Source organism: Notothenia rossii (genome assembly GCF_949606895.1).
Source record: "Notothenia rossii genome assembly, chromosome: 5".
Classification (NCBI taxonomy): Eukaryota; Metazoa; Chordata; class Actinopteri; order Perciformes; family Nototheniidae; genus Notothenia; species Notothenia rossii.
This window is the reverse complement of record NC_136903.1, coordinates 28,222,442-28,249,525: the sequence shown is the minus strand read 5'-3', so window position 1 is coordinate 28,249,525 and position 27,084 is coordinate 28,222,442. Positions and strand designations below refer to the sequence as shown.

The 27,084-nt window shown below is 40.7% G+C and overlaps 1 protein-coding gene across 1 annotated transcript in view; it reads right to left on the bottom strand.

Moving 5' to 3' along the window:
* Positions 1 to 23,815: 23,815 nt before the first annotated feature.
* LOC307040443 (guanine nucleotide-binding protein G(o) subunit alpha) overlaps positions 23,816 to 27,084 on the bottom strand; it is a 149,825-nt gene continuing 146,556 nt past the window's right edge. Inside the window, exon 8 of the mRNA XM_079683276.1 lies at positions 23,816 to 26,579. Within this exon, the coding sequence (XP_079539402.1) occupies positions 26,392 to 26,579 (188 nt within the window). The 3' untranslated portion in view covers positions 23,816 to 26,391. The remainder of the gene's footprint in view (positions 26,580 to 27,084) is intronic.

The window sequence follows — 27,084 nt, the reverse complement described above, 5'->3', positions numbered from 1 at the left end:
CTAAAGATGTTTGGATCATTGAAAAGTATACAGCTCCCTTTCAGTGTGTTGAGAGCTGTATCCATAAATTCATTTTTTGCTCAAAGTGCACCAGATTGAGGCATTTCACTTCAACATTAAAAAAGAAATCTTCCCGGAGGTGCATGCCCCCGGACCCCCCTAGAGGATGTGAGGTGCACCCCCAAATAAAGCAGGTTAAAATAATTAAATTGCATACATTTTCTTTTAGTAAACATTGAAAACGGTTCCCACAGACCCAAACAGAACACAAAGGTTAAAGGTAAGCATATAATAATGTTCAAATGTGCTAAATATATACAGTGCAAAAAAACAAAAAAAGAGGAGTACAAGTAGCTCACGACTTGTTTTATTTTTTTAAAGTAGCCCTCATCCTAAAAAAGGTTGGAGACCCCTGTTATAGAACGATACATTTGACAATTTTAAGCTTGGCCTACCATTTTATTGGAGCGATGAGGAACAGGTGGGGCTTGAAAAGGCCCATCTGTTCAAAGTGGGGAATAACAGAAAAAGTTTGAGAAACACTGGCCTAATTTGAAAGAAGGCGCAGATTCGTTTACGAACCATGGGCCAAGAGAGGGTCGTAAATAGCCATATTGTGTTCGGACTAGAAGTGGCTGGCTTAAAAAATGACAATTTCTTTGAACTGCCTCAAAGCTACACCCAAGAGTGAATGCTCAGTGCTTGAATTGGGCCGGTACTCACCGGTACGCAGTACCGGCACTTCTGATTTTTACCCATGTGGTACCGGCACTTCTTACTGAGTACCGGCACCTTGCCGGTACTCAGTAAAATGCCGGTACTCAGCCGCCGGCAATATACGTATATATTGTAAACGCAACGCAGCGCAAATGTGGGTCTGACTCTGCCTCACAGAGGGTGACTGGCTGTCTACATGACGTGGCCTGCCGACATTGCCACTTTCATACAGATCATACTAATGCCCTCGATTGGTCTCTGTGTGTCATTCAAGCTCGGGAGGGTGTGTGTTGGTGTATGTGTGGCGCGAGCGAGCGAGAAAGCGCGCGCACTGGTTACGTGTATTGTTGTTAGCATCTGGTGCTAGCTAGCTGCGCTAACGGATATAAGGAGCTTTTTCAACAACAAGGTGGAGGGAGAGTCCTTTGCTGTCAGACTGAGAGGTTGATAACTATAGCTCTGGTGAGGTGAATTACTCTCTGAGTCTTTAGATAGTTAACTTAGTTTAAGTTATCTCAGTGGGTCTCAAACGGTTCGGTCACCATTTATGTAAACACATATTTCCATTTGAGGGGGTAGTGATTAGTAAAATATGCATGAATAATACAAACAAAATGTTAACTAGGTGAAAAAAGGTAAGATAAACTTGTTGAGAGCTAAAACTAGTCTTTGCTGTTGCCTCAAAGAGGAGCAGGGGGGAGAGGAGGGAGACAGGAGAGGCCGATTCAGGAGCTCAGACACACTCACAACTATAAATGAACCAAAAACAAATAAATAAACAAGTTTCAATGTTTTTTCATATTGGATATTGTATGTTATTGGTTATGGCCATGTACTTATGATTTTATGATTATTTAAATGGATACATTTTTGTTTCATATGGGTGTAGTCTCTTTATTTCCCCCTCAAAATGCACCAGATTGATGCATTTAAGTCCAACATTTAAAAAAAAATCTTACCGGGGGAGCATGCCCCCGGACCCCCCTATAGGATTTGAGGCCCGGCTCCACTGTTCCCAAATAGATTTGCAATTTTTTTTAAATAGTAACCCATCTCCATATGTTTCTTTTTGGGTAGTAGATTTAAACTACAGGGCTATCACTTTGTGCAGCAACGCTATTGACAAATAAATCCAGCAAAATGGCACAAAAAACTGGTAGTGGCCTCAGGGACGAGGAGTCATTTAACCAGCCAGTAGGAGTCAAGCTTTACCTTCTTTTATATCCATAAAGAAAAAGTAAATCTGTTTACAGTTGTTTCATTATGGATGTTGAGAGGTATCCATATATCTCTTCATTTTTCTCTCAAATTGCACCAGATTGATGCATCTAACTTCAATATTTAAAAAAGAATGTTCCCGGGGGAGCATGCCCCCGGACCCCCCTAGACTAGAGGGTGTCAGGTCCACTCCCCACTTATAAAAATAGCACTTTACCACTGCACCCCCTCTAATCTCAGATGCACCCTGAGTCATTTTGTTTAAGTACAGTGAGCCTTTCTAAAATATACAGTAAAGAGACAAACCCACCAGCATTATAGGATATACTATGACTTTGTGCCAAATACTTGTTGCTGATTCAGAGCACTGGCACCTTTTTTATTCCAATTCAAGCACTGCCTGCCAGCAGTGGGAGCATTCCTAGACAAGCGGACCTACAGAGATGGCCTCATCTGAAAAATGTTAATTTGCCTGAAATAAATGCAGGGATTGGACTGTTGATAGGAACCAATGTTCCTAAGGCCTTGGAACCATTGGAAGTCATACGCAGTGTGGATGACGGACCCTATGCAAGCAGGACAATCCTGGGCTGGACAGTGAATGGACCACTTAAAGGAGTGAGTGGGAATGCAATGGACTTTGACAAACCAGAAGTATCTGTGAACAGAATCTCAGTTGTGAATTTGGATGGACCTTGGCAACAGCAGCTCAGCAGAGACTTCCCTGAATGCAGATTGGAGGAACAAGCTGGAATGTCAAGAGAGGATCTCAAGTTTAAGAAGTTTGCGGAGAGTGTTTTTTCAGCAAGAGTCGAAGAAGTGTAAAAGGAAAAGTTTTAAAGATGAGAAGAAGCCTCATCTCAAATCCCAACAAAGTCCTCTCCCTCAACGGCTGCTCAGAAAGGCCCCTGCTGCAAACAAAGAAATGGAGAACAGGATGAAGTGGAACAACGTGCTCTACAATGCCGAAGGACTCAGAGTCAAAGACGACAAGGACATGCTGCGCTCCTCATTAAAGGAGTGGGGCGATTCAAAGCGAGAATATCGTGGAAAAGATGCAGGAACGGCAGGAAGAGACGGAAGAACATCCAACATCAGTGACATCTTTTCCACAGTATTGACTCTTTTCGACTGACAGTCTTAAATGACACTAAGGATTATCTTTGACTGAGCCTAGGTGGCGGTACCTTTTGGCCTAACTGACTCGTATACAGAATACAGAAAAGAAGAAGGAAAACTACACATACATGAACTGCAACTGCACGGACTTGATAACCAAGTTATAATTGTCACATGTCTCCCATTTGAATTGTTAGTAATTATTATGTATACTATCCTAATAATTAGAGGCTGGTGTGTAGGAGCCATGATCACTGTTGATTGGTTGGCTTGGGTCACATGGGTATGGGTGGCACTCATTATAATCCTGTTCACCTGTGTGAGGTGTGGGTGTGTGGAAGAGAGGGTGACACAGCGCCGTTGTATTTTTTTGTTGACCGCAATATTACAATTGCTTTGATTATAACAATGTATATGTCTGAGAATCAAGTTTTTTCATTAAACTATACTACGAAACAGAGCTTTGGATCTCAGCAAGTACTTTTTTAGCGTGTCATACAACAGCAAACAGGCCCGGCCTCAGCCTCTCAGCGACTTTGTTTCCTGCTGTTGCTATAACCTTCCTTGTACTCTTTTCAGTTTATCCTAGTCACGGGGCTAAAGAAATCCTAACACTAGAAGGGGCAGAACAACCATTTATTGTGTGGACAGACCACACAAATTTGGAATATATACGGGGTGGCTGTGGCTCTCCCTGTCACCTGTGAGTCGAGCTCATTCTTGGTATTGACAGCCAATCACGTTCACGTCTGCTACCAAGATTCTACCAAGATTTGAGAGCTCCGGCCAATCAGCGCCCGTATTGCTACCAAGAATTGGCCCCGCAGCAACCAATAATTGACCAATCAGCATCTCCGTAGGCGGGGTATACTCTGCAAACGCCGCGAGAGATTAACTTCTTCCCAACATCACAAAAGTAAGTACATCATCCTTTAACTATGTTGTCAACGCTTATAGACTGTCATACTAGATGTATAGATATATTTTAACTGGCTGTCAAACGATTAACATTTTTAATCAGATTAATCACAGCTTAAAAATGAATTAATCATGATTAATCTCCATTCGAACTATGTCCAAAATATGCGATTTCTTTATTTATATTGTTGTGGGAATGGAAAGATAAATGAAAGAAGGCAGATAATATCCATTTAACATACAGTAGGCCTATGTATGTTTCTTATAACATTTTTCTGTGTGTCAAAATTAAAGACAGTCCACACACCTATCACTCATCAAACCGTGGGGTCTTATTTCATTACGTGTTTATTTCTATCAACGGGGGAGTACTTCAGGAAAGTCGACGGGGGGGGGGGGGGACCACAGAGTGTGAACGTTGTGATCAGCTGTTTTAGCGATGTTCTCCAGTGAAGGGGGGGAGTCTCCCTCCGCAGCCGGTTGGCCTAGTTTTGGCACAATTCCGTTGTACAGACCGACGTTAACAGCAGCCCTGTCTGTGCACACGGAGACCGACTCTGTCGTCCGGTGATCTAACCGCCTTCTGGAAAAGCTTCACAAGTACGTCGGTAAGCAAATGCGCTTTGTGACACAAGTGATGGTACGCATTTCAGATTACGCACATAACCTGCGTACCAGTTATGTGCGCCCCTGGTCTGTACTACAGCAAAAGTATTCTACATTGGGACTTCCTGCAACAACACCACACCGTTATCTTGATTCTGATTGGCCAGAAGACATTATCAAAGATGTTCTATTGAGAAGACGATCACTACGTGAAAAAAGTTTTCAAAACCGTTTCTGGTCTTCGGTATTTCCAGACAAGTGGCTACTGAAATCAATCTTACTAACTGCTGTCTGTGCAATTCTTGGCGCGAGTTGGCGGACTTTATTTTGCTTACTTTAACATCATTTTTCATGGTGGGGCTAAGCCATTTCTTGGTATGGCATACCCTGGCGCTGCCACTGGTCAGAGTTTTTACTGCAAGGTTAGGGTAGACACTCCACTTGCAAACTCAGTCACATTACCTCATTATAATTAAATCTGGAGAAACTTCATTTTTAGCTTAAAGAACATTTATTGACACATCTGATATAAATGTTAATAGTCTTTGGAGATTACCCCCCCTGATATCGCATATCTTAAGGGGGAAACACAGCCGTGAGTATAATAGGAAAATGCCAGCTGGTCCAGACACTGGTGGTGATGGTAAAGATCTGATTTGATGATGAGATGGGATGAAGAGGGTGTTAACGATCTGGATTTGATGAAGAGATGGGATGTAGAGGATGCTGTCGATCTGGATTTGATGAGGAGAATGGATGAAGAGGATCCTGAAGATCAGGATTTCATGAGGAGATGGGATAAAGCGGAGGTTTGATGAGGTCTGGTTTTTGGATTAGCTGTTGTGGCCCTGGACATGATGACAGGAGGTAGATGGGGTGGAGGTGGGATGCAGCCTAAACACCTGAAATCACAGCTGGCTGCAGGAGAGAGGAGAATGATTTTAAAGTTTGACTGCAGCACGATGATTGGCTGCAGGGGATTTTGGTCAAATGTAATTGGTTGAAAGACAACACCTATGATGAGCTGATTATATGTAGTTGCAGAGTGACTATAACCAATCTTCCTACTTGAACTTGCGCTGAGCCCTATTGGATCATGTGTGTGTGAGTGAAAATCACAAAAGAAGCATGAGGCGGAGATGTCTGCAGTACAGAGCAGAGCATCAGATAGCAGGAGTCTGTGGATAACACAGGCTGTATAAAATAGGTCAATATCTGCCTACAGGCACCTCTAAGCTTCATAATTAACATTTAATATCTTAACACTATTCAACTCATATGAAGTTTATTTATTCATCACTTCACACACACAGCTTTATCCACAGAGCTTTGTTCCATCCAATAACTTTAATTGTTGTGTCCTCAACTGTTTCTTCACAGTGACTTCCCGGAGTGTTTGCTAGTTTACATTTTAGATTTGTTTCTCTGTTTGTACACTGAATTAAATCTGACAGAAATGTTCATTCTCTTACAAACCCATCCTCCTTTATTGATCATTATAGCTTATAGGCTGGCAATAAACATCATATTTCAGGTATTAGGCTGTATTCTTGTTTATTAAAAAATGTCTGGTCTAGTAAATATTATGCACTGAATCATGCAAAGGAACAAAGTTATGCAGCAGAACTAAACGTTTATTTCCCTGCTTCTTGCAAATTTGAAAAAAAAGATGTGTATTGGAACTCATCATTCTCCATGTAGGATCATTTTCTTTTGTGCCCACAGCTTAAGTGACTGTTTTACTGCTCTGAGTTATGCAAAAGTACGTTAGGTGGCGCGACACAGGATCATATGCTGTGTGGTAAAATGTAATTGTGTAAATGTTATTTTCTAGTAAGGAAGAGCCTGTTTTCTGCAGCATTTTCCATGAATAACACACCACTAATTCCCAGACTGGTTTATTATTCAGTAAAGAAAGATGAAAGTGTTTGCATCTTGCAGTCCAGCACAATATGACTTCTATGTGTGAAGTCGGCACTGTGTCTGTTTCAGTTAAGCTGATAATATTGTTGTTATCTTCTGTTTCACTTGATGATGATTCACTGATGTTTTCCGCGGGATTTAAAAATATCTCACTGACAGCGAGGGGGTGGTGAGGTCACGCTGGACTGTAGCTGTCACTCACTCTGCGCATTAGTCAATTTCCCCCTGTCAGTCTTCACCCGGTGGAAATCGTAACTCATTATCTGCTCTTCTATTCTATGTCTCTATGACAGGATCATAGGTTGTGTAAGGGAAACTTCTGTGTAGCAATGCAGTGGGAGTCACCGACTCATGAAGGAGACATGGGAAGAGCAGGAGCTTTGATGTCAAACACTGATGGTTTATTATAGGAGTTTCGGCCAGAGGATTCACATCACAAGTCACAGCAGTCACGGTCTGACTGCACGGGAGAATTGCCACGTCAATTCTGAAGAACTCTATCCCAGACCCATGTATTTAGCTAGTTCAGAGAGAATAATCAACATGCTGCATAACAAGATAGAATCATAACACCTCTATCAGCTGACGCCAACAGGCAGGAACAGGGAGACAGAACACTGAGAGCACAGCAGCCAAGGTTACAGGTGCGTGTGCTCAGTCAGGACAGTTTGAACTGATAAACTGGGTCAAAGTTATGGACCTTGGAAAATATTTCCCCAACAGTTCCTCTCTTTTTATCAATTTTGATAATCTAAAAACCTTAGTCTAATAATATTTTGTTCAATACTTAAATCAATGGGAATCTTTAGATTTGAGTGTGGACTTACACAACATCAATTACATCAATAACAATCACATTAAGAACAACATAAGATTGAAACATTCAATCACAATGATAGATACAGCCAATCATAATAGAAAAATCATCTCATCAGTGTTTGGATCATCTTTTGTCAAAAGCATAATAATGAACACATATAAAACACAGATGCGCAATATCAAAAATATTTGTTTTGAACTAATATCTTTTATCATTTAACCATTAGTTAATCTCATTTATCAAACTATAAAATCAAAACCAGCTTGCAGTTTAAAGAATTACTTCAAGGCAATCACTAGTCAAAAGCATTTAAAACTTAGGATCATAAGAGATCCAGCTAAGGTATAAAATCAGGATCATAAGGGATCCAGCTAAGCTATAAAATCAGGATCATAAGGGATCCAGTTAAGGTATAACATTCACAGTTGTGTTTTTATCAATCTGTAATCTGCAGAAGTGCAGTGTCTTCAATTTTTAGGCTTACTTTTACATTTACTTAATTATGCTTTAGTCAAGAGTAAGGCACTTAGTCAAATCAATACATTCATTTTAGTCAAGTACATTGTTCAAAATCTGAAAAGGAAAAGTTAGGCAAATATTCAAAGACTTTTGTAAAAACCTGGAAAGGGAGGATTAAACATTCTTAAAACTTGAATTATTACATTTGTAAATGCTACCACTGACCTGTACCAAATTAAGTCTATCAATTATTCCTATTAGCCATACTTACCTGAACATCTACTGTACGTATGGTACTTGGAAAGGATTCTTCCGTGTTTATCTAATGTTGAATATAGAACATCAATTTCTTTAAATTATACTTCTCTAATTTGAGGATCAAATATGCTACATAATTGTTATATGAAATATTATAAATATTTGTTTTGGGCCAAAACTGAAATTAATCCAGTACTTGAAACATCATTTTAGGTCTGTCTGTGCATGGATAATACATTAAAGAGTAGTGTTGTTAAGCCTGATTGCTGGATGATTAAGGATATTAACATTATTTGTGATAATAGTAGAAATATCTTATTATTAAATACCTTGTAATCTCAAAAAATATTTATTTATTTATTTTGTTTAGTGCGAAAGTGTAATATGATCTGACAAAATATATTAATGGGAGAGGTTAGGAAGACATCAAACTGCTCCAAGAAACAAGGAACCTTGTATTATACTGTAGAAGCCTCTGAAACCCTCGCTCGTCCTGCAGGGTTGTCTGCTTGAGCCCACCGAGCAAAAAGATGAAGAAGCATCCCATCTCATCAGAAAGTTGAAGATTAGAATCCTCTCATCTCGAACGACCTCGTGCTTCCTTGCCCGTGGCTGGGGGTACCCTCTGCAGCCGGAGAGTGTGACCCTTTCTCTCTGACCCTTGGCCTTCAGAGCTGTCCTAGTTATTGGGTTAACACTTGATAGGGACGTTTTCCTGAGTGCAGACAACTCAAAGTAATGGATTAGCACATTATCGTTTAATTACAAAAATAGGATAGGCCCCTCGGAATTATTTGGGAGCCTTCCTGACACATGCACATGCATAAATGTAAGGTTTGTGTTAGTGTAGTCATTTAACATGCAAGAATCATATCCTCATCAGTCCAAAGCAGAGAAATGTTATTTTAAGTTAAAGGTGAGCTAGTCCCTGTGGATATAACCCCTTCTCAATGATTCTAAATGGTATATTAATTCACCATTTACCTTTTGATAAAATATTAGTTTAGAAATACATTTCCTCTTCCATAAAACATAGGTTTGAGAAATAAATGTTCCAATATAAAATCAATTACTCAATATAATTGACTCAGCCCTCCCTTTTCTTACATACTGTATGTCACATATGAAATAATAGCTTAGGAGTCTATTTAAGCATGGTCTATAATCTATTAATCGAGAAGACTCCGTATCACCTGTGCGCAGCTTACAAAAAACAATTGTGAGCAACATATATTATGCAGGAAATGTATACCTTTGTTGAAGAACAAAGCATATCTGATTTGGGACAAAAAGCTTCATCCCCTTAAAATCTGAGTTACTACTGATGGCATAGCATGAATGATAGTGGGTGTCTGAGGGTGTCATTACTGAGAAATGTCAAACAAATTCAAAACCTTACATTTGAAAACAGGTTTGCATTCCTCCACTTAAAGTGACGTTATCATTGGAAACAATAAAAGCTAATTGTTTTGATGTAGAATCTATAAATTGAATCGTTAGAGCAGAACAGAATGGTTGTATTGTAGCCTGAGTTTCGTGCAGCCTCTAGTTTTACCAGGTGGAAACATCGTCTATATAATGTGAATACATGTAGAACTAAGAGGCCCCTGACATTAGGCCTATTTTAAAAATAGTAGAGGCTTTTGACAGCTTGCGAACTTACAGGCATCCTCTGCATAGCAGTATGAATAGCCTTAAAAAAACAACCCACTCTGTGGTAACGAGAGTCATGTATCTGAACCAAATGCCCTACGTGAAGCCGTTAGTCCCATCTGACTGACCCAAGGGTTGGTGCTGGTGTGACAGGGAGGCTTCCAAGTGTTCAAAGCAGAGGTCAAGCTTTCAGTTCATGGCTCGGTGGGGGGTAGCAGACCCACGTGAGACAATATTAACGGCTGTAATGTTCAGTTTGAGGAGTGTCATTCTCTCTGGGAGCAGGAAATGGTGTCCATTCTCGGACCAGACCATTAATGTCATGTAGAGCAGCCATAGCATCTCTGTGACTGCACTCATCCGGACTGTAGCAGGGTAGAACTGGGTGACTTTCAGTGAAGCCGTCCAAGGCCATAGACAAAATGGAACCACGTACTAACAAAAGGGACGCAAGGTCATCAATGTCTCTCTTTACCTTCGGCCTAATTGTAAAACAAATTAGTGGAAAAAAATCTGGAACGCTAATCCATCATCATGTGAAATTTTGAGTTCATCTAAATCAGCCTTTCCCAAACTCAGGGTCGCGACCCCCATTTTGATTGGGTCGCAGTTAAATTCATTGCTACACACACACAGCGTCAGAGCTGATGGCTGCGTTGCAAATACATTTTTTAAATAATTTTTTTATTTTATTTTTTATTTTGAAAATGAAATTATGCAAGATAGCATTGTATATTGAATGATTTAATTTTCTAAATACAAATAAACTAAAAATAAAAGATTGTATTTGTATCAGCTCTGACGCGTCCCCCGCGAAAGTTTTCTTGCTGTCTGTTTATTGTCTGTTGATTAATCCCGATCGTACATGATGGCAAAAAGATGATACAAAGAAGAGTTTTTAAACGTTGGCTTCACAAAAGCTGTTAGAAATGGAGAGGAGCGGCCTCAGTGTGTTTTATGTGGAGAGGTGCTCAGTAACGAAAGCTTGAAAATTAATCAATTGGACCGGCATCTCCAAACAAAACTTCCTCTGCATCGGGACAAATGGAAGGATTTTTTCATCTGCAAAGAAGAGTCTTTCAAGAAGCAGTGTTTTGACGGCGGAAAAGTAAGTCACTCATTTTAATCAATTGTTTTGTGTGTTTGTGAGTTTGTCAGGGTCTGTTGTGAAATTGTTTCGTAAATGCAAAGTTGGATGAAATGCTGACTGAGCCCCAGAACGGACCGCCAACTGCGCGCTCCCGCGAGTCCACTACATTCTGCAGCGGCATGGAGCGGTGTTTCAACTTTTACGAGCCTGAAATGTTTTTAAAACGGCCGGGAGAAAAACAGAGAAACAATAACCACAGGTAGATTAGAGGGAAAGTGACCGGCAGTATGAGAAGGAAAGCGAGAGAAAGTATCAGCTGCACGGACGTGACTGCTGCAGTGTGATGCACATAGGAATACATATGGGGTTATTCCCTATCTTTATTCAAGAGCATGCAAATTTGAGAGCATACTTTATTGATTTCACGATCAGAATATGTATTTATTTCCCTCAAACCCTGTCCTCACACTCAAATAGTGCCTGCTTGCGCTTAGATTTGCTCTGCTTCTGCTCAAACTGTACGCTTGCACTCAGATATATTTCTGCTTACAAGTTTCCTGTGATCCAGCTTAAAACCTTCTCCTCGCACTCAGGCTGTTTCTGTGCGCTCGTGAAATGTCTGCTCTCAGATTTCTTCTGTGCGCGCTTGGGTCTTTTGTGCAACAACCCTGTCAAAATCCCTCTGTGGGGATTCCCCACAGTATTGAGTATGTAAGTCGCTTTGGATAAAAGCGTCTAACAAGTAACATGTAATGTAATGCGCTATAAATGCGGTTGCCAGGTCCATATTCGTACGCCGGCTGGTGTTAAAAATCACCCAATAACCCAGCATTGTTAATGATAATATCTTCTCTGTTATTTTCAGGCATTCAAAGGGAACAGAGGGGCACTGAGGGCATCCTATCAAGTCACCCTCCACAAAAAAAAAGTTAATCAGTTGCCAAGTGTTGGAGTTTCTTTTTCTCTCTCTGAGTGTTTTACAACAGCTCTGTTCATTTAAAAGTGTTTAAAAAATGTGTGTACATAGCTTTTGATCTAGTGACAAACTTAATGTTGCACTTCTTAGAATTTAAATGTGGTTTTACCTTCGATGTACTGTATACACTAGTCTGCACTTCCTATAGTTAATGTTTTGTCCCTTTCTGTTTACAACATGTTTGTTCTTTGTTCATTTAAAATAGTTTAAAATGGTGTGTACTTAGTTTTTGAGCTAGCGACAAACTTAATATTGCACTTTTGATAATTTTATAATTAAAATTTGATTTGTACTGTATATACTTGACTGCACGTCCCATGTTTCGTCTTTCTTCTTTGATCCTTATTTTTTCTGGGCAAGCTCAAAGGGAAGGTTGTTATGGTGAGAAGCCTAATTGCTGCGATGCACTTTTATAATTAAATAAATATTTTCATTTACATTTTAAATTCATGGTGTGTTGCATTCTTTGTTTATAACTGTAGATATTATGGGAAATCATGACATTTTTTGAGCTTGGGTCCCTTAGGACCACAACATTTCTGTTTTGGGTCTCACGCTGAAAAGGTTTGGGAACCCCTGATCTAAATAATTACTTATGGGTTGAAGTCAAATTAACATTAACATTAGAACTAAAGTCAGTCAAAATTGGACTTGCACGGATCAGAATCTAAGCAATACACCATTTTCCCAGCTTTGTAATGAAAAGGATAACAAGATTAGGTACATTACAGGAGTGTTAAAACACCCAAACATGCACACATATCTTATTCTAGTAGAGATTAGAGGACAGCTCTAATGTTGTGAACAAAATTATCAAGTTATTTTATTTATTCTATGTTATGTACCACATTTAATTTAATAATTAATCTTGAATTACTAATAACTTTAAAGAAACAATTTACAATGTGGATAAGGTGAATACTTATCCGAAGTGTGTGTGGGTGTGTGTGAACAGCTTGTCTGACCAAGGTTTAAAACATTTAGGACAGCAGTGAGAATGTTATGAGAACCAATATGTTGCTTAGACTAAACTTGAAGGAAGCTAGACTGGAACATTTTAAATACATCAAAACACTTGCACATTAATTAAATACATTTGACATTTAGCTTGAGCTGGGTTTAATACTTTTCTTTATGGTATTTAAAATTGGGCTCGAGTAGAACCCCTGGATTTGGCTTGCAACACAAAGTGATACTGATCTCTGTCTGTTAGGACTTGGAAGTCTCATGATCCAAAGTGTTGGCCTGTGAAGGTGAGTTCCTTTGAAAACAACATATATATTTTTTTAAATTATTGTAAATACTTATTTTAAAGAGATTGCAACATTATACTTTTTAAAGAATTGCTCAATTAATTTAACACATTTATTATGCACACAATATAAACTTCAACAAATATATTGATCCTGGCTTAACCAGCGACCTTTACTCTGTTGTTCATAAGCTCGGTTTAACAACTATTTTAATTGTAGTAATGTCTATGGAGACTAATTGGTTGATACGAGAAATAATTTGAAGCAGTTTAATAAAGAATGTTAAACTATTTTTAAAACTGCAATTGAACTTCAACTTATATTAATTATCTGATTCCAGTGGCCAGTTGGAATAGATAATCAACAAAGTTTCCATTTTGCAGCAACAGCACAAAATGTTTCTACAATAATTCGTATTATGTCTGAGTCTAGTTCTGTCTTATCTGCTTTGTTTCGGAATGTGTTCAATACATTACGTTTTTATTCATTATTACCATATAATACATAGATTTAAGAATAAATTAAACAAATAATAATAATAGATTTTTTTTTTTTTTTTTTGCAACCCTGATCTCCTCAGGCAGGTTTACGACCAGCAGTGATGCCTCTGAGGATCTCGGGGTGTAGGACGGGGCATAGGGTTTATACAAGGTCACAAAGATATCTTAACATAACAGCAATACAATTTAAAATTTATTGTTAAGGCAATATTATCTTATTTTCTTCTTACACCTACAGCGCACACCCTGAACAGTGTGCTTCTTGTTTACATTTTCCTCTGCACACTCAGATGCAGGACATAAAAACACTCTTTTGCTATTTATTTTCATTTTGCAGCACATTTATACTACCAGTATTTTGCTTTACATCTTTATATTATTTGTTTTTTCTCAAGTCATTTACTTTTGGTGAGATAACTAAAGTTTAGTTCATTTTACCCTGGCTATGGACTGATTCATTATTAGTTGTTACAAAACATACAAAAGACGGCGGGTAGACAAACCAATATAGACCCCCATACAAACAATTTAGACAAACAAACATGAACTCGCAATAAACACCAGCGCGACAGCAAAGTTCATCCAGCTCAGTTTAGTCCGAATTAAGAGGTTTCAGAGGGGGTAGGGAATTATCTCTAGTGGGGCGCCTTGACTCGCGCGTCCACCCTTGTATACAAGTCCTAGATCGGTGCCTGAAGACCGTCCAAGAGCGATAACTAGCTTATCCTCTTGCGACCGCACTAATCTATTCTAGTGGAGCTGTGCCCCCCCGATCAGGATCGCACAGACTTTCTCTCCAACAACAGCCCAGTTGACTGTAGTCCTACACGACCAGCCTATACACTTGCTATCGAGTTCATCACAACGATGAAACACAGTTTTGTTCTACACTTGCTTGCCACTGCTCACCTGGATCAATTAGCCTATAATTTTATGTATGCAAGGCGGACCGGCACCAGTTCCTCCAGCAATGTAGGGAACTGTGGTGCATCGGGTGATGCACGCACCTTGCGCTGCCCCGTCTCTACCATTCATGTAGAAAATGGTCACAAACAGCGAGTGCTTTTAGACCATCTTGTTTTTAATAGAGACGGCGGTGGTGTGAGTTAAAGCTATAGACAAAAAGCTGTGACTTTCTCCCTCTCAGCTGCACCTCTCCAGCCCCACAAACACGGGGAGGTTTTACACACACACCCGCGGTTGCATCTGGAGAAGTGTTTACAGAGGCGATAGGAGTAATATCTCCGGCTGCTTATTTTCAACTGGTAGTGTTGGCCGCTGAAACCCCCAGAATTCGGCGATTTGTCCAATACAAATCTTTACACTGCTTTCATACAGAAGTTCCACTTTACTGAAGCCTTTCTTTAATGTTTCTCTAAACATGAGCTGTGCATGCTTGTATGGCACTTTCGTCCCTAGCAGCATACACAGAGGAAATTAGCCAGGACAAAGTCCCCAGACACTGATCCCCTGGATTTATTATCCCCAAATGTTCATTAACCAAAAACGAAACACAGTCGCTCAGCTTCACAGATAATTTTAGGATACCGTCAATCACAGATTCTGGTAAGGCAATGTCCAAATGTACATTTGAAATCACACTTACCAGTCTCTGAAGATTTGTTGGTATCCTGCCGACAACGCCAATTTGTGGGGGAAACTTCTGTGTAGCAATGCAGTGGGAGTCACCGACTCATGAAGGAGACACGGGAAGAGCAGGAGCTTTGATGTCAAACACTGATGGTTTATTATAGGAGCTTCGTCCGGAGAATTCAAATCACAAGTCCAAGAGCCAGAGGTTCTGACTTCACGGTAGAGTTGCCACGTCAAATCTGAAGAACTCTACCCCAGACCCATGTATTTAGCTAGTTCAGAGAGAATAATCAACATGCTGCATAACAAGATAGAATCATAACACCTCTATCAGCTGACGCCAACAGGCAGGAACATAGAATCATAACACCTCTATCAGCTGACGCCAACAGGCAGGAACATAGAATCATAACACCTCTATCAGCTGACGCCAACAGGCAGGAACAGGGAGACAGAACACTGAGAGCACAGCAGCCAAGGTTACAGGTGCCTGTGCTCAGTCAGGACAGTTTGAACTGATAAACTTGGTCAAAGTTATGGACCTTGGAAAATATTTCCCCAACAGGTTGTTTAAAGTAATACTCACTATTCCACATCTTGTATGGTTATTCGCCTTCTTTTTGTAAGTTAGATGAAAAGGACAATACCACTCTCTTGTTTATGACTTAAACATGAAGCTAGAGCTATGAGCCAATGCAAAGAAAACAGCATGAGAACACATTAAACATATTTAAACTTTAACTTCACACTCTACATTTTACATTTATATTTAATTTAATATGCTATTCTTTCAAACTAAATGTAACTAATTGTTATGTTTTTGTTTATCTGGACGATATTTTGATTTTTTCAAAGAATCTCGAGGAACATATCCACCACGTCCAGACAGTTCTCCAGCGACTTCTGGAGAACTCGCTGTTCGTCAAGACGGAGAAGTGCGAGTTTCACACTTCTTCGGTCACCTTTCTAGGCTACATCGTGGGTCAAGGTAGTGTGGAGATGGACCCCTCCAAAGTTTCAGCGGTTACCTCGTGGCGGGTTCCTGATTCACGGAAGGAGCTGCAGCGTTTCCTGGGATTCGCTGACTTTTACAGACGGTTCATCCGTGGCTACAGCACCGTGGCCACCCCGCTCACCGCCCTGACCTTGTCCAAGGTGACGTTCCGATGGTCCTGTGCAGCCGAGGAGGCTTTTCAGGACCTCAAGGGCCGGTTTACGTCAGCTCCTATCCTTCAAGTACCAGACCCCGCTGGTCAGTTTGTGGTGGAGGTGGATGCTTCTGACGTAGGGGTGGGGGCCATCCTGTCGCAACGTTCTGTTAAGAACCAGAAGCTCCACCCCTGTGCTTTCTTTTGTCGAGATGATTGAGTCCGGCGGAGAGAAACTATGACGTGGGAAAACGGGAGCTTCTAGCAGTCAAGTTGACGTTGGAGGAGTGGCGACACTGGCTTGAGGGGACAGAACAACCATTTCAGGTTCGGACTGACCATAAGAACCTGGAATATATCAGGTCGGCACAAAGACTTAATTCCCAGCAAGCCAGGTGGTCGTCATTTTTCACCCGGTTTAATTTTTTCCTCTCCTACCGCCCAGGCTCCCGCAACGTGAAGGCCGACGCTCTGTCCCGGTAGTTCGGGAGGGGGGGGAGACACCTGCGGTATCCCGGACACTATTCTCCCAGCTCCTCGAGTGATCGGCGTCCTCGCTTGGGAGATTGAGGAGAGGGTTAAGACCACTTTGGTGGAGCAACCCGGTCCTAGTTCTTGTCCTCTCAACCGGTTGTTTGTGCCTCAAGTTTTGAGGGCTGAGGTGCTTCAGTGGGCTCTAGGGGTGTAACGGTTCCCAAACATTTCGGTTCGGTAGGCTACATACCTCGGTTTTTAGGTCACGGTTCGGTTCAGTACGTTTTCGGTACAGCAGAAAAAAATATCACAAAACATAAAATATATACATATTTTTTTAAATTATTGTTAAACTGTGAATAATGTATTCACTCAAATAAATACAAAATATGATAAAATAAACATTAAGGTGCAGCATTTCGATGAACTGAAATAATCTGTATTCAAACTTTACTGTACTAATACTCACTAAACATAAACTATTAGTTTTGGGTTTTTAATTATTATTAAACTGTGAATATTCACTCAAATAAATACAAAATATAATAAAACAAACATTAAGATGCAGCATTTCGATGAACTCAAATAATCTGTATTTGAACTGTACTAGTACCTAAGCAGCCAGTTTGACATTATGACTTGCTTGTCATTGTATTTTCATGTTTTTTTTAAAGAAAAATTAACTTGTCCACATTGCTTGCCGAAAGGGCAGATCTGCTGGCACTAACAATGTCTCCTGCTGTGGAGAACACCCTCTCGCTAGGGACAGAGGTAGCAGATACAGCCAGGTAGCGCTTTGCTAACATGGCAACATAAGGATATTTGGCGTTTGTAATAGCTTTGGCTCGGTCTGAACTTTTTGCGAGTGGTGAAGGCTTAAATGCTAGTGGGAGTTGGGTTTGCACTTCAGTCTTTTGGTACCGGTGATATTCATGTTCGGGTGATGCATTTTCAAATGAGTGTGCAAGTTTGATGTATTGCCAGCCGCGTAACCAATTTTAGTTCAACAATGCCGACAAACAGCTTTTGTTCGGTCCACCTGTCTTTGTCCGTCATCCTTGTACGTAACTGGGAAACCAAAATGTTCCCAAACCGGAGACTTCAATGATGCTGGAGGATTTTCAAGCTCAACTTTATCTGCGTTCGCCATTTCGACAGTTCCTCAAATTACTGACTACATTTGAACGCATCCCTGCTCTCATAGTATGCCTCTCATACAATGAAATGACTTGGTCGCTCTATGACGCGTTGAACCCAATGTGAGCAAATGACTCTGAAATGCTGCAACGCAGCACCTGAGATTACTTCCAAAAAGTTGTTCACGTTCTCAATTTTTTACGTTTAACGTTATATTCGTTCGGTACACTTCGGTACACATGTGTACCGAACCGAAGGGCCCGCATCAATTCACTAGTGGGCTCACAGCTCCAGACTTTCCTGCCACCCTGGGATACAACGTACCCGAGGGATGGTCCTGCAACGCTTCGGGTGGGCCATGCTGGAGGCTTACACCCGGGAGTTTGTGAACGCCTGTCCTGTGTGCAATCGGCACAAACCCTCTCACCAAGCGCCTGCTGGCCTCCTTCATCCATTACCAGTCCCACGTCGCCCTTGGTCACATATTTCTTTGGACTTTGTGACTGGTCTACCACCGTCCCACGGACATACTGCCATCTTGACGGTGGTAGATCGGTTTAGTAAATTGGCTCATTTCTTACCCCTGCCTAAGATCCCGTCAGCTAAGTAGACGGCGGAACTTATTCTTCTCCACGTTTTTCGTCTCCACGGACTGGCGACTGATGTGGTTTCCGACCGGGGGTCCCAGTTCACCTCTGTGTTTTGGAGGGAATTTTGTGAACTGATCGGGGCGACGGTCAGTCTCACCTCCGGTTTCCACCCACAGACTGAACGGAAGAATCAGGAGATGGAGACCACTCTCCGCTGCATGGTGTCCGATCATCCAACGGCCTGGTCAAAACAGGAGTGTGCCCATAACACCCTAATCAGTTCCGCCACTGGTCTTTCCCCTTTCCAGTGTGCCTACGGTTTTCAACCCCCATTGTTCTCTGCATTAGAGAGGGAGGATACCTGTCCGTCTGTCCAGGCTTTCATCAGACCTTGTCGGAGGACTTGGAGGCAGGCCCGAACAACCGTGCTTCAGTCTGCTAAACGGTACGCCACATCAGCGAACCGCCGACGCACCAAGGCACCTGTGTACCAGGTAGGCTAGAGGGTGTGGCTTTCCGCTCAGAACATTCCTCTTCGGGTGGAGTCTAAGAAGTTGGCGCCCAGGTTTATTGGACCCTTCGAGATTGTCAAGGTTATTAACCCTGCAGCGGTCCGACTGAGTTTGCCCCGGAGCATGAAGATCCATCCCACCTTCCACATCTCTAGGATTAAACCTGTCCGGAAGAGTCCTATGATCCCCGCCGCCCCTCCACCACCACCACCCCCTAGGATGATCGATGGGGGTCCTACTTACACCCTTCGTCGCCTGCTCCGTTCCCGTCGCTAAGGAAGAAGGGTACAATATTTGGTGGACTGGGAAGGCTATTGTCCTGAGGAGAGGCAGTTGATTCCTACTCGTCACATCCTAAACCCACAATTCATCCGAGACTTCCACCTGCGATACCCGGAGCAGCCTTCTACGACCCACGCCCAACCAGGCGTTAAGCCAGGGGGTACTCGTCCGCTACAGACCAGGGGCTTCGTCGAGGAGGAGGGTGAGGCGTCATCGGTCGAGGATTTCCAGGAGAGGGAGGCCTAGAGAGCATCTTCAGATGAGTACTAACCCTCCCCATACCCACACCTCCCACCCTGTGTCTGTAGGTTTTTGTTTATTTATTATAATTTTTTTTTCAGTTTTGGGGTTAGTTGTACATTTTCATAGACTTTTCTTAGACGTCAGGAGCCGTCCATTTAAGGGGGGGGGGGGGAGGGAGGGTTCTGTCACAGTCTGCCCCCTCACTCTCCTATTTTCTGCATTAGCATTCCTTAGTCACCTGGTAGTAACACCCTGTTTCTCTCTCTCACTCTGTTACACCCATCAGCTCCATTAGTATATAGGCCCACTTCACTCTCACCTCAGTGCCAGATTGTACTTCGCAGCATGCCAGTCTTTCCCGCATTACCTTCCAGATTGCTCTCCCGGTTTCGACCTTGACTGCCCCTGACAAGCCTACCTCGCCTGTTTCCTGACCCTGCCTTTCCCTGGATTATTCTGCCTTGTCTACTCCCTGACCCTGCCTGTACCTGCGTCTCCCGTCTTGCTTACTCCTGGAACCCTCGCCTGTCCCCGACCAGCCCTTTGCCTACTGTCTGCTGGTTTGTCCCCGACCAGCCCTTTGCCTACTGCTGCCGGTTTGTCCCAGACCAGCCCTTTGCCTACTGTCTGCCGTATTATTTTTATGGTGCCTTGATAAAAAAAACACAACATGTTAAAGTTTTACTTAATAATCAAGTTTATGTTGTTTGTTTTGTAATATTCTGAAGTAAACAAAGTTACCACGTTAATGCTAAGCTAAACTAATTTCCCCCTTGGCTCCAGCTGCATACTTCAGGCATAAACATAATAGTAAATAAGCATATCTTTCAAAATGTAAAGCTATTGCAAAAAAGTTATTACTATTGAATGTTCGGTTGGTCCATTTGACATTATTATTCTGTGGGAGCCCTCTGCCTTGTCACCCTCTGAAATAAAAGCGGACTTATCATGACATAATACCTTGTACTGTGAGAGAGTACTTCTGAGAGAGCTGCAGCATATATTTAAAGATAACTGTGGGTTTTAGAATAATCAAAAACGAAACCAAAGGCAAGACCCGGACTGAACATATTTGAAATGTAAGCAATTATGAACACATGTGTGTGAATGTGTGATAGTCATCACATACTGTAGCAGCCTGTCAGAATAAACACGTGTGCGTGTGCGTGTGCGTGTGCGTGTGTGTGTGTCAGCCCTGAGTGACACAAGAAGAAGAGGAAATATGGCAGAGTAAATATTTTAACATCAAAATTCACGTTTAATAAAAGTAAACATCTGTGTTTGCGGTAGTGTTAATGTTATTCTCATTGTCGTTATGTAAGTGTGGGTTTCCATGCAGTAGTTGGTGTTGACTTGTACTGCCTCTAAGTGTTGGAATTACAGAGGAACAATAGCTGTTGGTATAATTCTGCGTATGGGAAAACAAGCAAACACGCCAGATACAAATACAATTGTTGGCACAATTAAAAAAATATCAGAGTAGCTTTTAATGTGCTACAACGAGGTATTTAAGAGAGCGACTTAATGATTTTTTTAACAGGCAATCATTGTGATCAAGTGGATAATTCCTCCCTCTCTCTCTGATTGCTCTCTCCATCTACCAGCCTCTTTCCTCCTCTCTCTGTGTTATGCTTGAACTCTGTGAACCTTTATTTTCCTTACAGCTAGTTCCACAGCAGCGAGGATGAAAGACTCCCTTCATGTGTGAATAAATACTGTCTGACAGCACCTCTCTATCACTCCAGTTCACATGCACTATTCTATCCGCTGTGACTGGGATTCTGTGTGATCTGTGTTCATGTGTGTGTGATGTTTCATGTCCAAAGGACCTGGAGTACAGTTGAAATAACGACCCAGAGTGAGTGGTATCTGGTCTGGTGAAGTGAAATGTGTGTCTGCACTGTAGAGACACAATCAGAATGCAATGAAAGATAGCTGTACAATCCGTGTGTATTTATTCTTGTAAAATTACTAATGCCAATAGAGGATGAGTAAGAGGATCCCATTTCCTATTGACAGCATATGTGTGAAGATGTAGGAGTGATAATCTATATGTAAAGAAAACGATAACTCGTTTCTGGCTCAATAGCCTACTTGCTTTGTTTCAGTGTTTTTAAGTTGAAGTTAGCACCACCAGTATCTAACATAGTGTCTGTGAGACTAAGGGTGATAGAAAAAAAACGGTTTGTTTGTTTCTGAACTCACTTCACGACTTCCTCCCAGTGGGAGTCAAGTGATGGGAGGACAGGAAGCAACGTGTTTACAGCTCTGTTTTGTCGTATGTTTGTGAGAAAGAAAAACAGATATTGCAACCTTGAAAACTCTTTCCAGATCACAGTTTCTTAGCTTTTAAAAAAACGTTATTTTCATGATCTGGGGCTCATTGTGTTCATGCTTCTTATGACAGTTTACTCACAGTCAGCATTGCAGTACCTCAGCAAGTACACTTAATAAAGCCTTAAAAGGTAATGCACCGGTCAACCGCTTGACTGATAAGACATGCTTTAAACAAAAACATTCTTAACATCATCTTAACCACTTATCCAAAGTCAATAGTTAAAGAGTAGAAGCAACTGAGCCCTTAAAACATCCATACAATATTTTAAAGCTATTCCTGGTGGGACCTTGATGTACATTCAGAACTGTGTACATAACATTGTTTATAATGTTTCTCCTTTTTCACTTGACCATGTGGTTGAACAACAAAATCTGGGACAACACTGGAAGAGGCCAACACTCTCTGAAAACATGTTGGTCTTGACTATGATTTACAGCTTTGCACACAGCTGTAAATATGTCTTTGACATTTTCAGAGTATGCTTGGTTGTCCATGAGCTTAGATGATCGGTTGCAAATCTGAGTCATTGCCTCCTTTCCGTCCAGCAATACATACTGCTGTTGAGTGAAATCTTATCACAGTTGATGATATTATCACGCAGTCACTGTTTCAAACCAAATTGATTCATTTAGGCTCAATGCATCAATTGTGACTTTAATATAGTTCTCAAAAGCTTCCAATCTGAGTTGATACTGAGGTAAAAACAAATGGTTTCAACTCTGGATGCGTTTTCTGAGAAATTAGGTAATTAATGTTATCTTTCTGTGACTGCCACTGCCTGCTGCTGCCTATATGACAACCAGCTGTAAGCAGCAAGAGCTTATTAAAATGCTATTAAACAGATCAGCTGCACCGTCTCATTCTGTATGTTACAATCATAATCCTGGAGGTTGTTGGAGCTATGGTACTCACTTTATTTCCAGTTTTTTTTGGCAGAGGTGTTATTATGTTCGGTGCCAGCGAGCTGTCAGACTAATAACTTTTTCAGGTGTTTAATTATTCTACAATTTGTGACACTGTCATATACTTACTTTATGTTTACTTTTGGAAGTTATAACATTTCTGAGAATACACCAGTTTAATTTATTCACTGTTCATTTCAAGCCAAGAAATATCACAAATCCACATTGAATAATTTTGGCATTACTTTTATCAGTTATTGTTATTTAATTGTATTTCTGTGTCAAATGTCCTTGCTAGCTCATCATATTCAGTTATCCTTATCTAGTCAAAGACGCCCAATTAAGGTTTTTCGGGTTTTCCCTTTACTGCAGTGTAGATTTTTGAGCATGTCTATGGTCGGCAAAGGCTATAATCCCTGTGTTCTCCCCCCCACACTCCCCCCCTGCCTGAAACACCTCCATTGGACTCCTTTGTTTACTTCCGTAAAAAAATGACATCAATATCTAACGTTTTACTAACAATGATGTTAATTGCTAGTGCTTCAACACGGCCAGCTAACCAATCAGAGCAGACATGGGCTCTGGTTTCAGACAGAGGGCAGTATGAGAAAAATAAAGACCTTTTTAAACATGTAAGCATGTTAACATGTCACAGTAGAGACACTACATACAAATATGAACCTGAAAATGTGCAGAATAGGGACCCTTCAAATTGAACTCAAGTATTGGTCAAAAGAAAAACGTAACTTTTTTTGGTTCGTTTTAGTCAGCTGACAATTTTAGTCTTTTGTATCGGATTATATTAAACATTTGTGGCAATATTCTATTCAAAATACACCTTGTCTGTTTCTAAAAAGTTCTGTTGCTATCATTTTAAACTTTAAGTTTCCCTGTGTGAGGCCACTGTATTCCTGATATGATGCGTGCAGCACAGGAAACAGAAGTGCTGCATTGAAAAAAAAAAGTTGTGGATAAATAAAGCCAAACTTAATAATTACTCGTTGCTCCATGTATTCACGAGTGACACGGTTTCCTAAAAGCAAAAAAACTGAACAAGTGAATGGAATGACTCGGAGGCAAGAAGGATTTGTAGTCATGAAAACAGTGGCTTTTTAATGTAAACACTACATTCGATTGGTTTTTCCAGCACGGACATCCCACATGAAATAACAACCATTCACTAAAAAGGAGTAGAGGGGGAGAGAGAGAGAGAGAAAAAGAAAGCTGCAAAGAAAAGCATTCACCGGGTAAAGAACAGAGGTTAAAATAAAAAACAATGAAGGGAACAGGAACAGAATGCCAAAGAAACAGGTATATCATGTCATTATACACAGTATTTTCTCTTTTCAAAACTAGAAATCAAGAAGGCAAGAAAAAGAGGTCTATATGAGGGATAACATAGATTAGGTATGAACAGATAACAACTTTCCAAATCTACTTATTTTGTGTGTTTGTGTGAGTGCCTGCAAGTGTGTGTGTGTGTGTGTGTATGTGTGTGTGTTACATGAGAACTGTGCTTTTCATTGTAGACCTGGAAGGTGTGTATTAAACTGAAAGGAGACAGAAGAAGGAGAAAGGAGCATGACTTTATACAGCGTTGATGTGTGAACATGCGGCGTCCCTAACTAGCGGACGCAGCGATAAACGTGCTCTCCCCAAAAAGTGGTTCATTTCTTCTGAAATAATAAAAAATAGTTATCGTTATAATATTATATTTAATCGTTCTGAGTCAGGCTAAAGTGAGGACACGGTTCTAATGCAGGGAAACAGGCAAAAAGGTAAAAGGAGAGGGCGGGGCAGAGTTCAGAGCATTACAACAACACAGGGTCAGTCGGATATCGTCGTTGTCCCATATCAGCTAGCTGTCAAACTGGAACCCTTTGCAAAACAGCTTTATTTTTAGAAAACTGAGAAAGAGAGAAAAAAACGTTTCATAGCTACAAAGCACAAGAAATATCTTTTGAGAATATATCAGGATCATTGTGATCTTAGTTGTTCATGTGGTAAGACCCTCGCTCGTTGGTTTAATAGTTTTTTTTTTAACCGTTTGAATTTGTTGTGTTACTGCAAGAATCCTCAACTCTACACGTCTTCTTCCATCCTCCAACACAACCTTTATTTTCATTGGACCCCGTCCATCAGGAGCCAATCCTCCCCTCATTCTGTAGCTGCTATCCTTCTTTTGTGCTCTTTTTTGGTGTATTTTTTCCATCTTTTTTATTCATCTTTTGCAATTTTTATTAAAACCTTTTCTTTTTTTATCGTATTATCTCAACAGTATCTATGTGAAGCTTTTTTTTGTAGTTTTATGAATTAACTGGTCTCTTTATACAAAAGCTTGAGTATCTCATGCTATCTGTGTCAGGGCTTTAGTAGGAAGAGAAGAGGAGGGAGGAAATCAGGACGACAGGGCGCCATGCAAAAGAAAGAGAGATGGATGGAGATGAGAGAAGTAAAGGCATGATGGTGGTGTGAAATTGCAGAGAATGAGAGAGAAAGTGGTATGTGTAAGAAAGGTGATCTACCAATACATTAACTAATAAATTAATCAACAACCAGGAGGGAGGTTCCTCACATGGAGAATATTAGTAGGTCATAACAGTGTGGAAGGTAGAGTTATGACGTTGTGTACCTGCTTCTAAAAAGCGTAGCTATCTACAGAACAGTACCTCTGTTACATGGCACTGATGGGACATTTAGCACATTGCCTATTGGCTCTCAGACTCGGCCACAACTGACGGTTGGCAAATGGCTAAGGCCTGTAGTGGGAAACAGGAAGCTTCACTGCCTGTTGAATGAAAACTGGATTGGGTGGATATACAATGATACAACTTGTTAAAAAAGAAATGTTTTGATTTCAAAAACGCTAATGTAAACAAAAGACTTACGCTAAAATTGGTGTTGTCAGTTTCAGCAGGTCTCAAGTTTTTTATTTAATGTTATCGCCATCCTGCCTGATGATCTTTAGTGCAATCGACATTTGCACACATTTCTGCAAACATTGTTATTACATAATCACTACTATACCAAGAAAAACAACTAATACACAAATAAGAGGTGTCAAGGTGAGGCAAAATGTGAATAAAAATCAGTGTACAGACTGATAGTCATGTAATAAATATACACACAATCGACAAAAATAAAACAGATTCATAGTAGTAATACAAAAAAAACAGCCAAAAAAAGAACAGGTTTTGTTTTTGTTAACAACAAAAGACAAAGCGGAACAGAAAAAGGGAGCAGGACGGGGAGCGGAGGCTTTCAATGACTTTGTTCAAGACGTTTTCCAGGTCGCAAGGTTTCCTGATTTTGACTAAAACAAATGAATTTGCCTGGCAGCCGGCCAAAAAAAAATAAAAATAAATTGGAGGAGAAGTCGGAGCAAGAAGAGAAGAGAAAAGAACTAAAAACATTATATATATATATCTTTTTTTATATATATACGTTTGCCTATTTTTTTTAATTATCCTCAATATTAATATTTACCTTGTTGCATTTTTCTTTCTTTTTTTCTTTAAATAATCAGCAGAATCATCATCGTCATCATCACCATTTCCACAGCAGTGTCAAAGGAACAGGAACGAGGAGGGGGAGGAGGACAGGAGGGGCGAGAGAGAAGAGGGGACAAAGGCAGAAGACATTACGGGGTGTGTGGGGCGCGCTCAGTACAAGCCACACCCTCGGAGGTTGTTAGCGATGATGATGTCGGTCACGGCGTCAAACACCACCTGGATGTTTCCTGTATCTGTGGCGCAGGTCATGTGACAGTAGATTTCCTTATTTGGAGAGCGGTTCTTGCTCTCAAACTGTGCTTGAATGTAAGCTGCTGCGTCATCGTAGGTATTGGGTCCTGGAGGGAGGAGAGAGAGAGGGATGGAGAAGTTGATAGGTGAAACAATTCTCGGAAAATACAAGTATCAAAATGTAACCTACCACGATTTTACGCTGCGGCAGAATCCCACAAACAGAGATTAGATTACCCTGTGAGGTTTCTAGCATGCGTTTGTTTTAAGTACGAGTGTGTTTTATATATATATATATATATATATATATATATATATATATATATACACACAGTGGGGCAAAAAAGTATTTAGTCAGCCACCAATTGTGCAAGTTCTCCCACTTAAAAAGATGAGAGAGGCCTGTAATTTTCATCATAGGTATACCTCAACTATCAGAGACAAAATGAGAAAAAAAAATCCAGAAAATCACATTGTCAGATTTTTAAAGACTTTATTTGCAAATTATGGTGGAAAATAAGTATTTGGTCAATAACAAAAGTTCATCTCAATACTTTGTTATATACCCTTTGTTGGCAATGACAGAGGTCAAACGTTTTCTGTAAGTCTTCA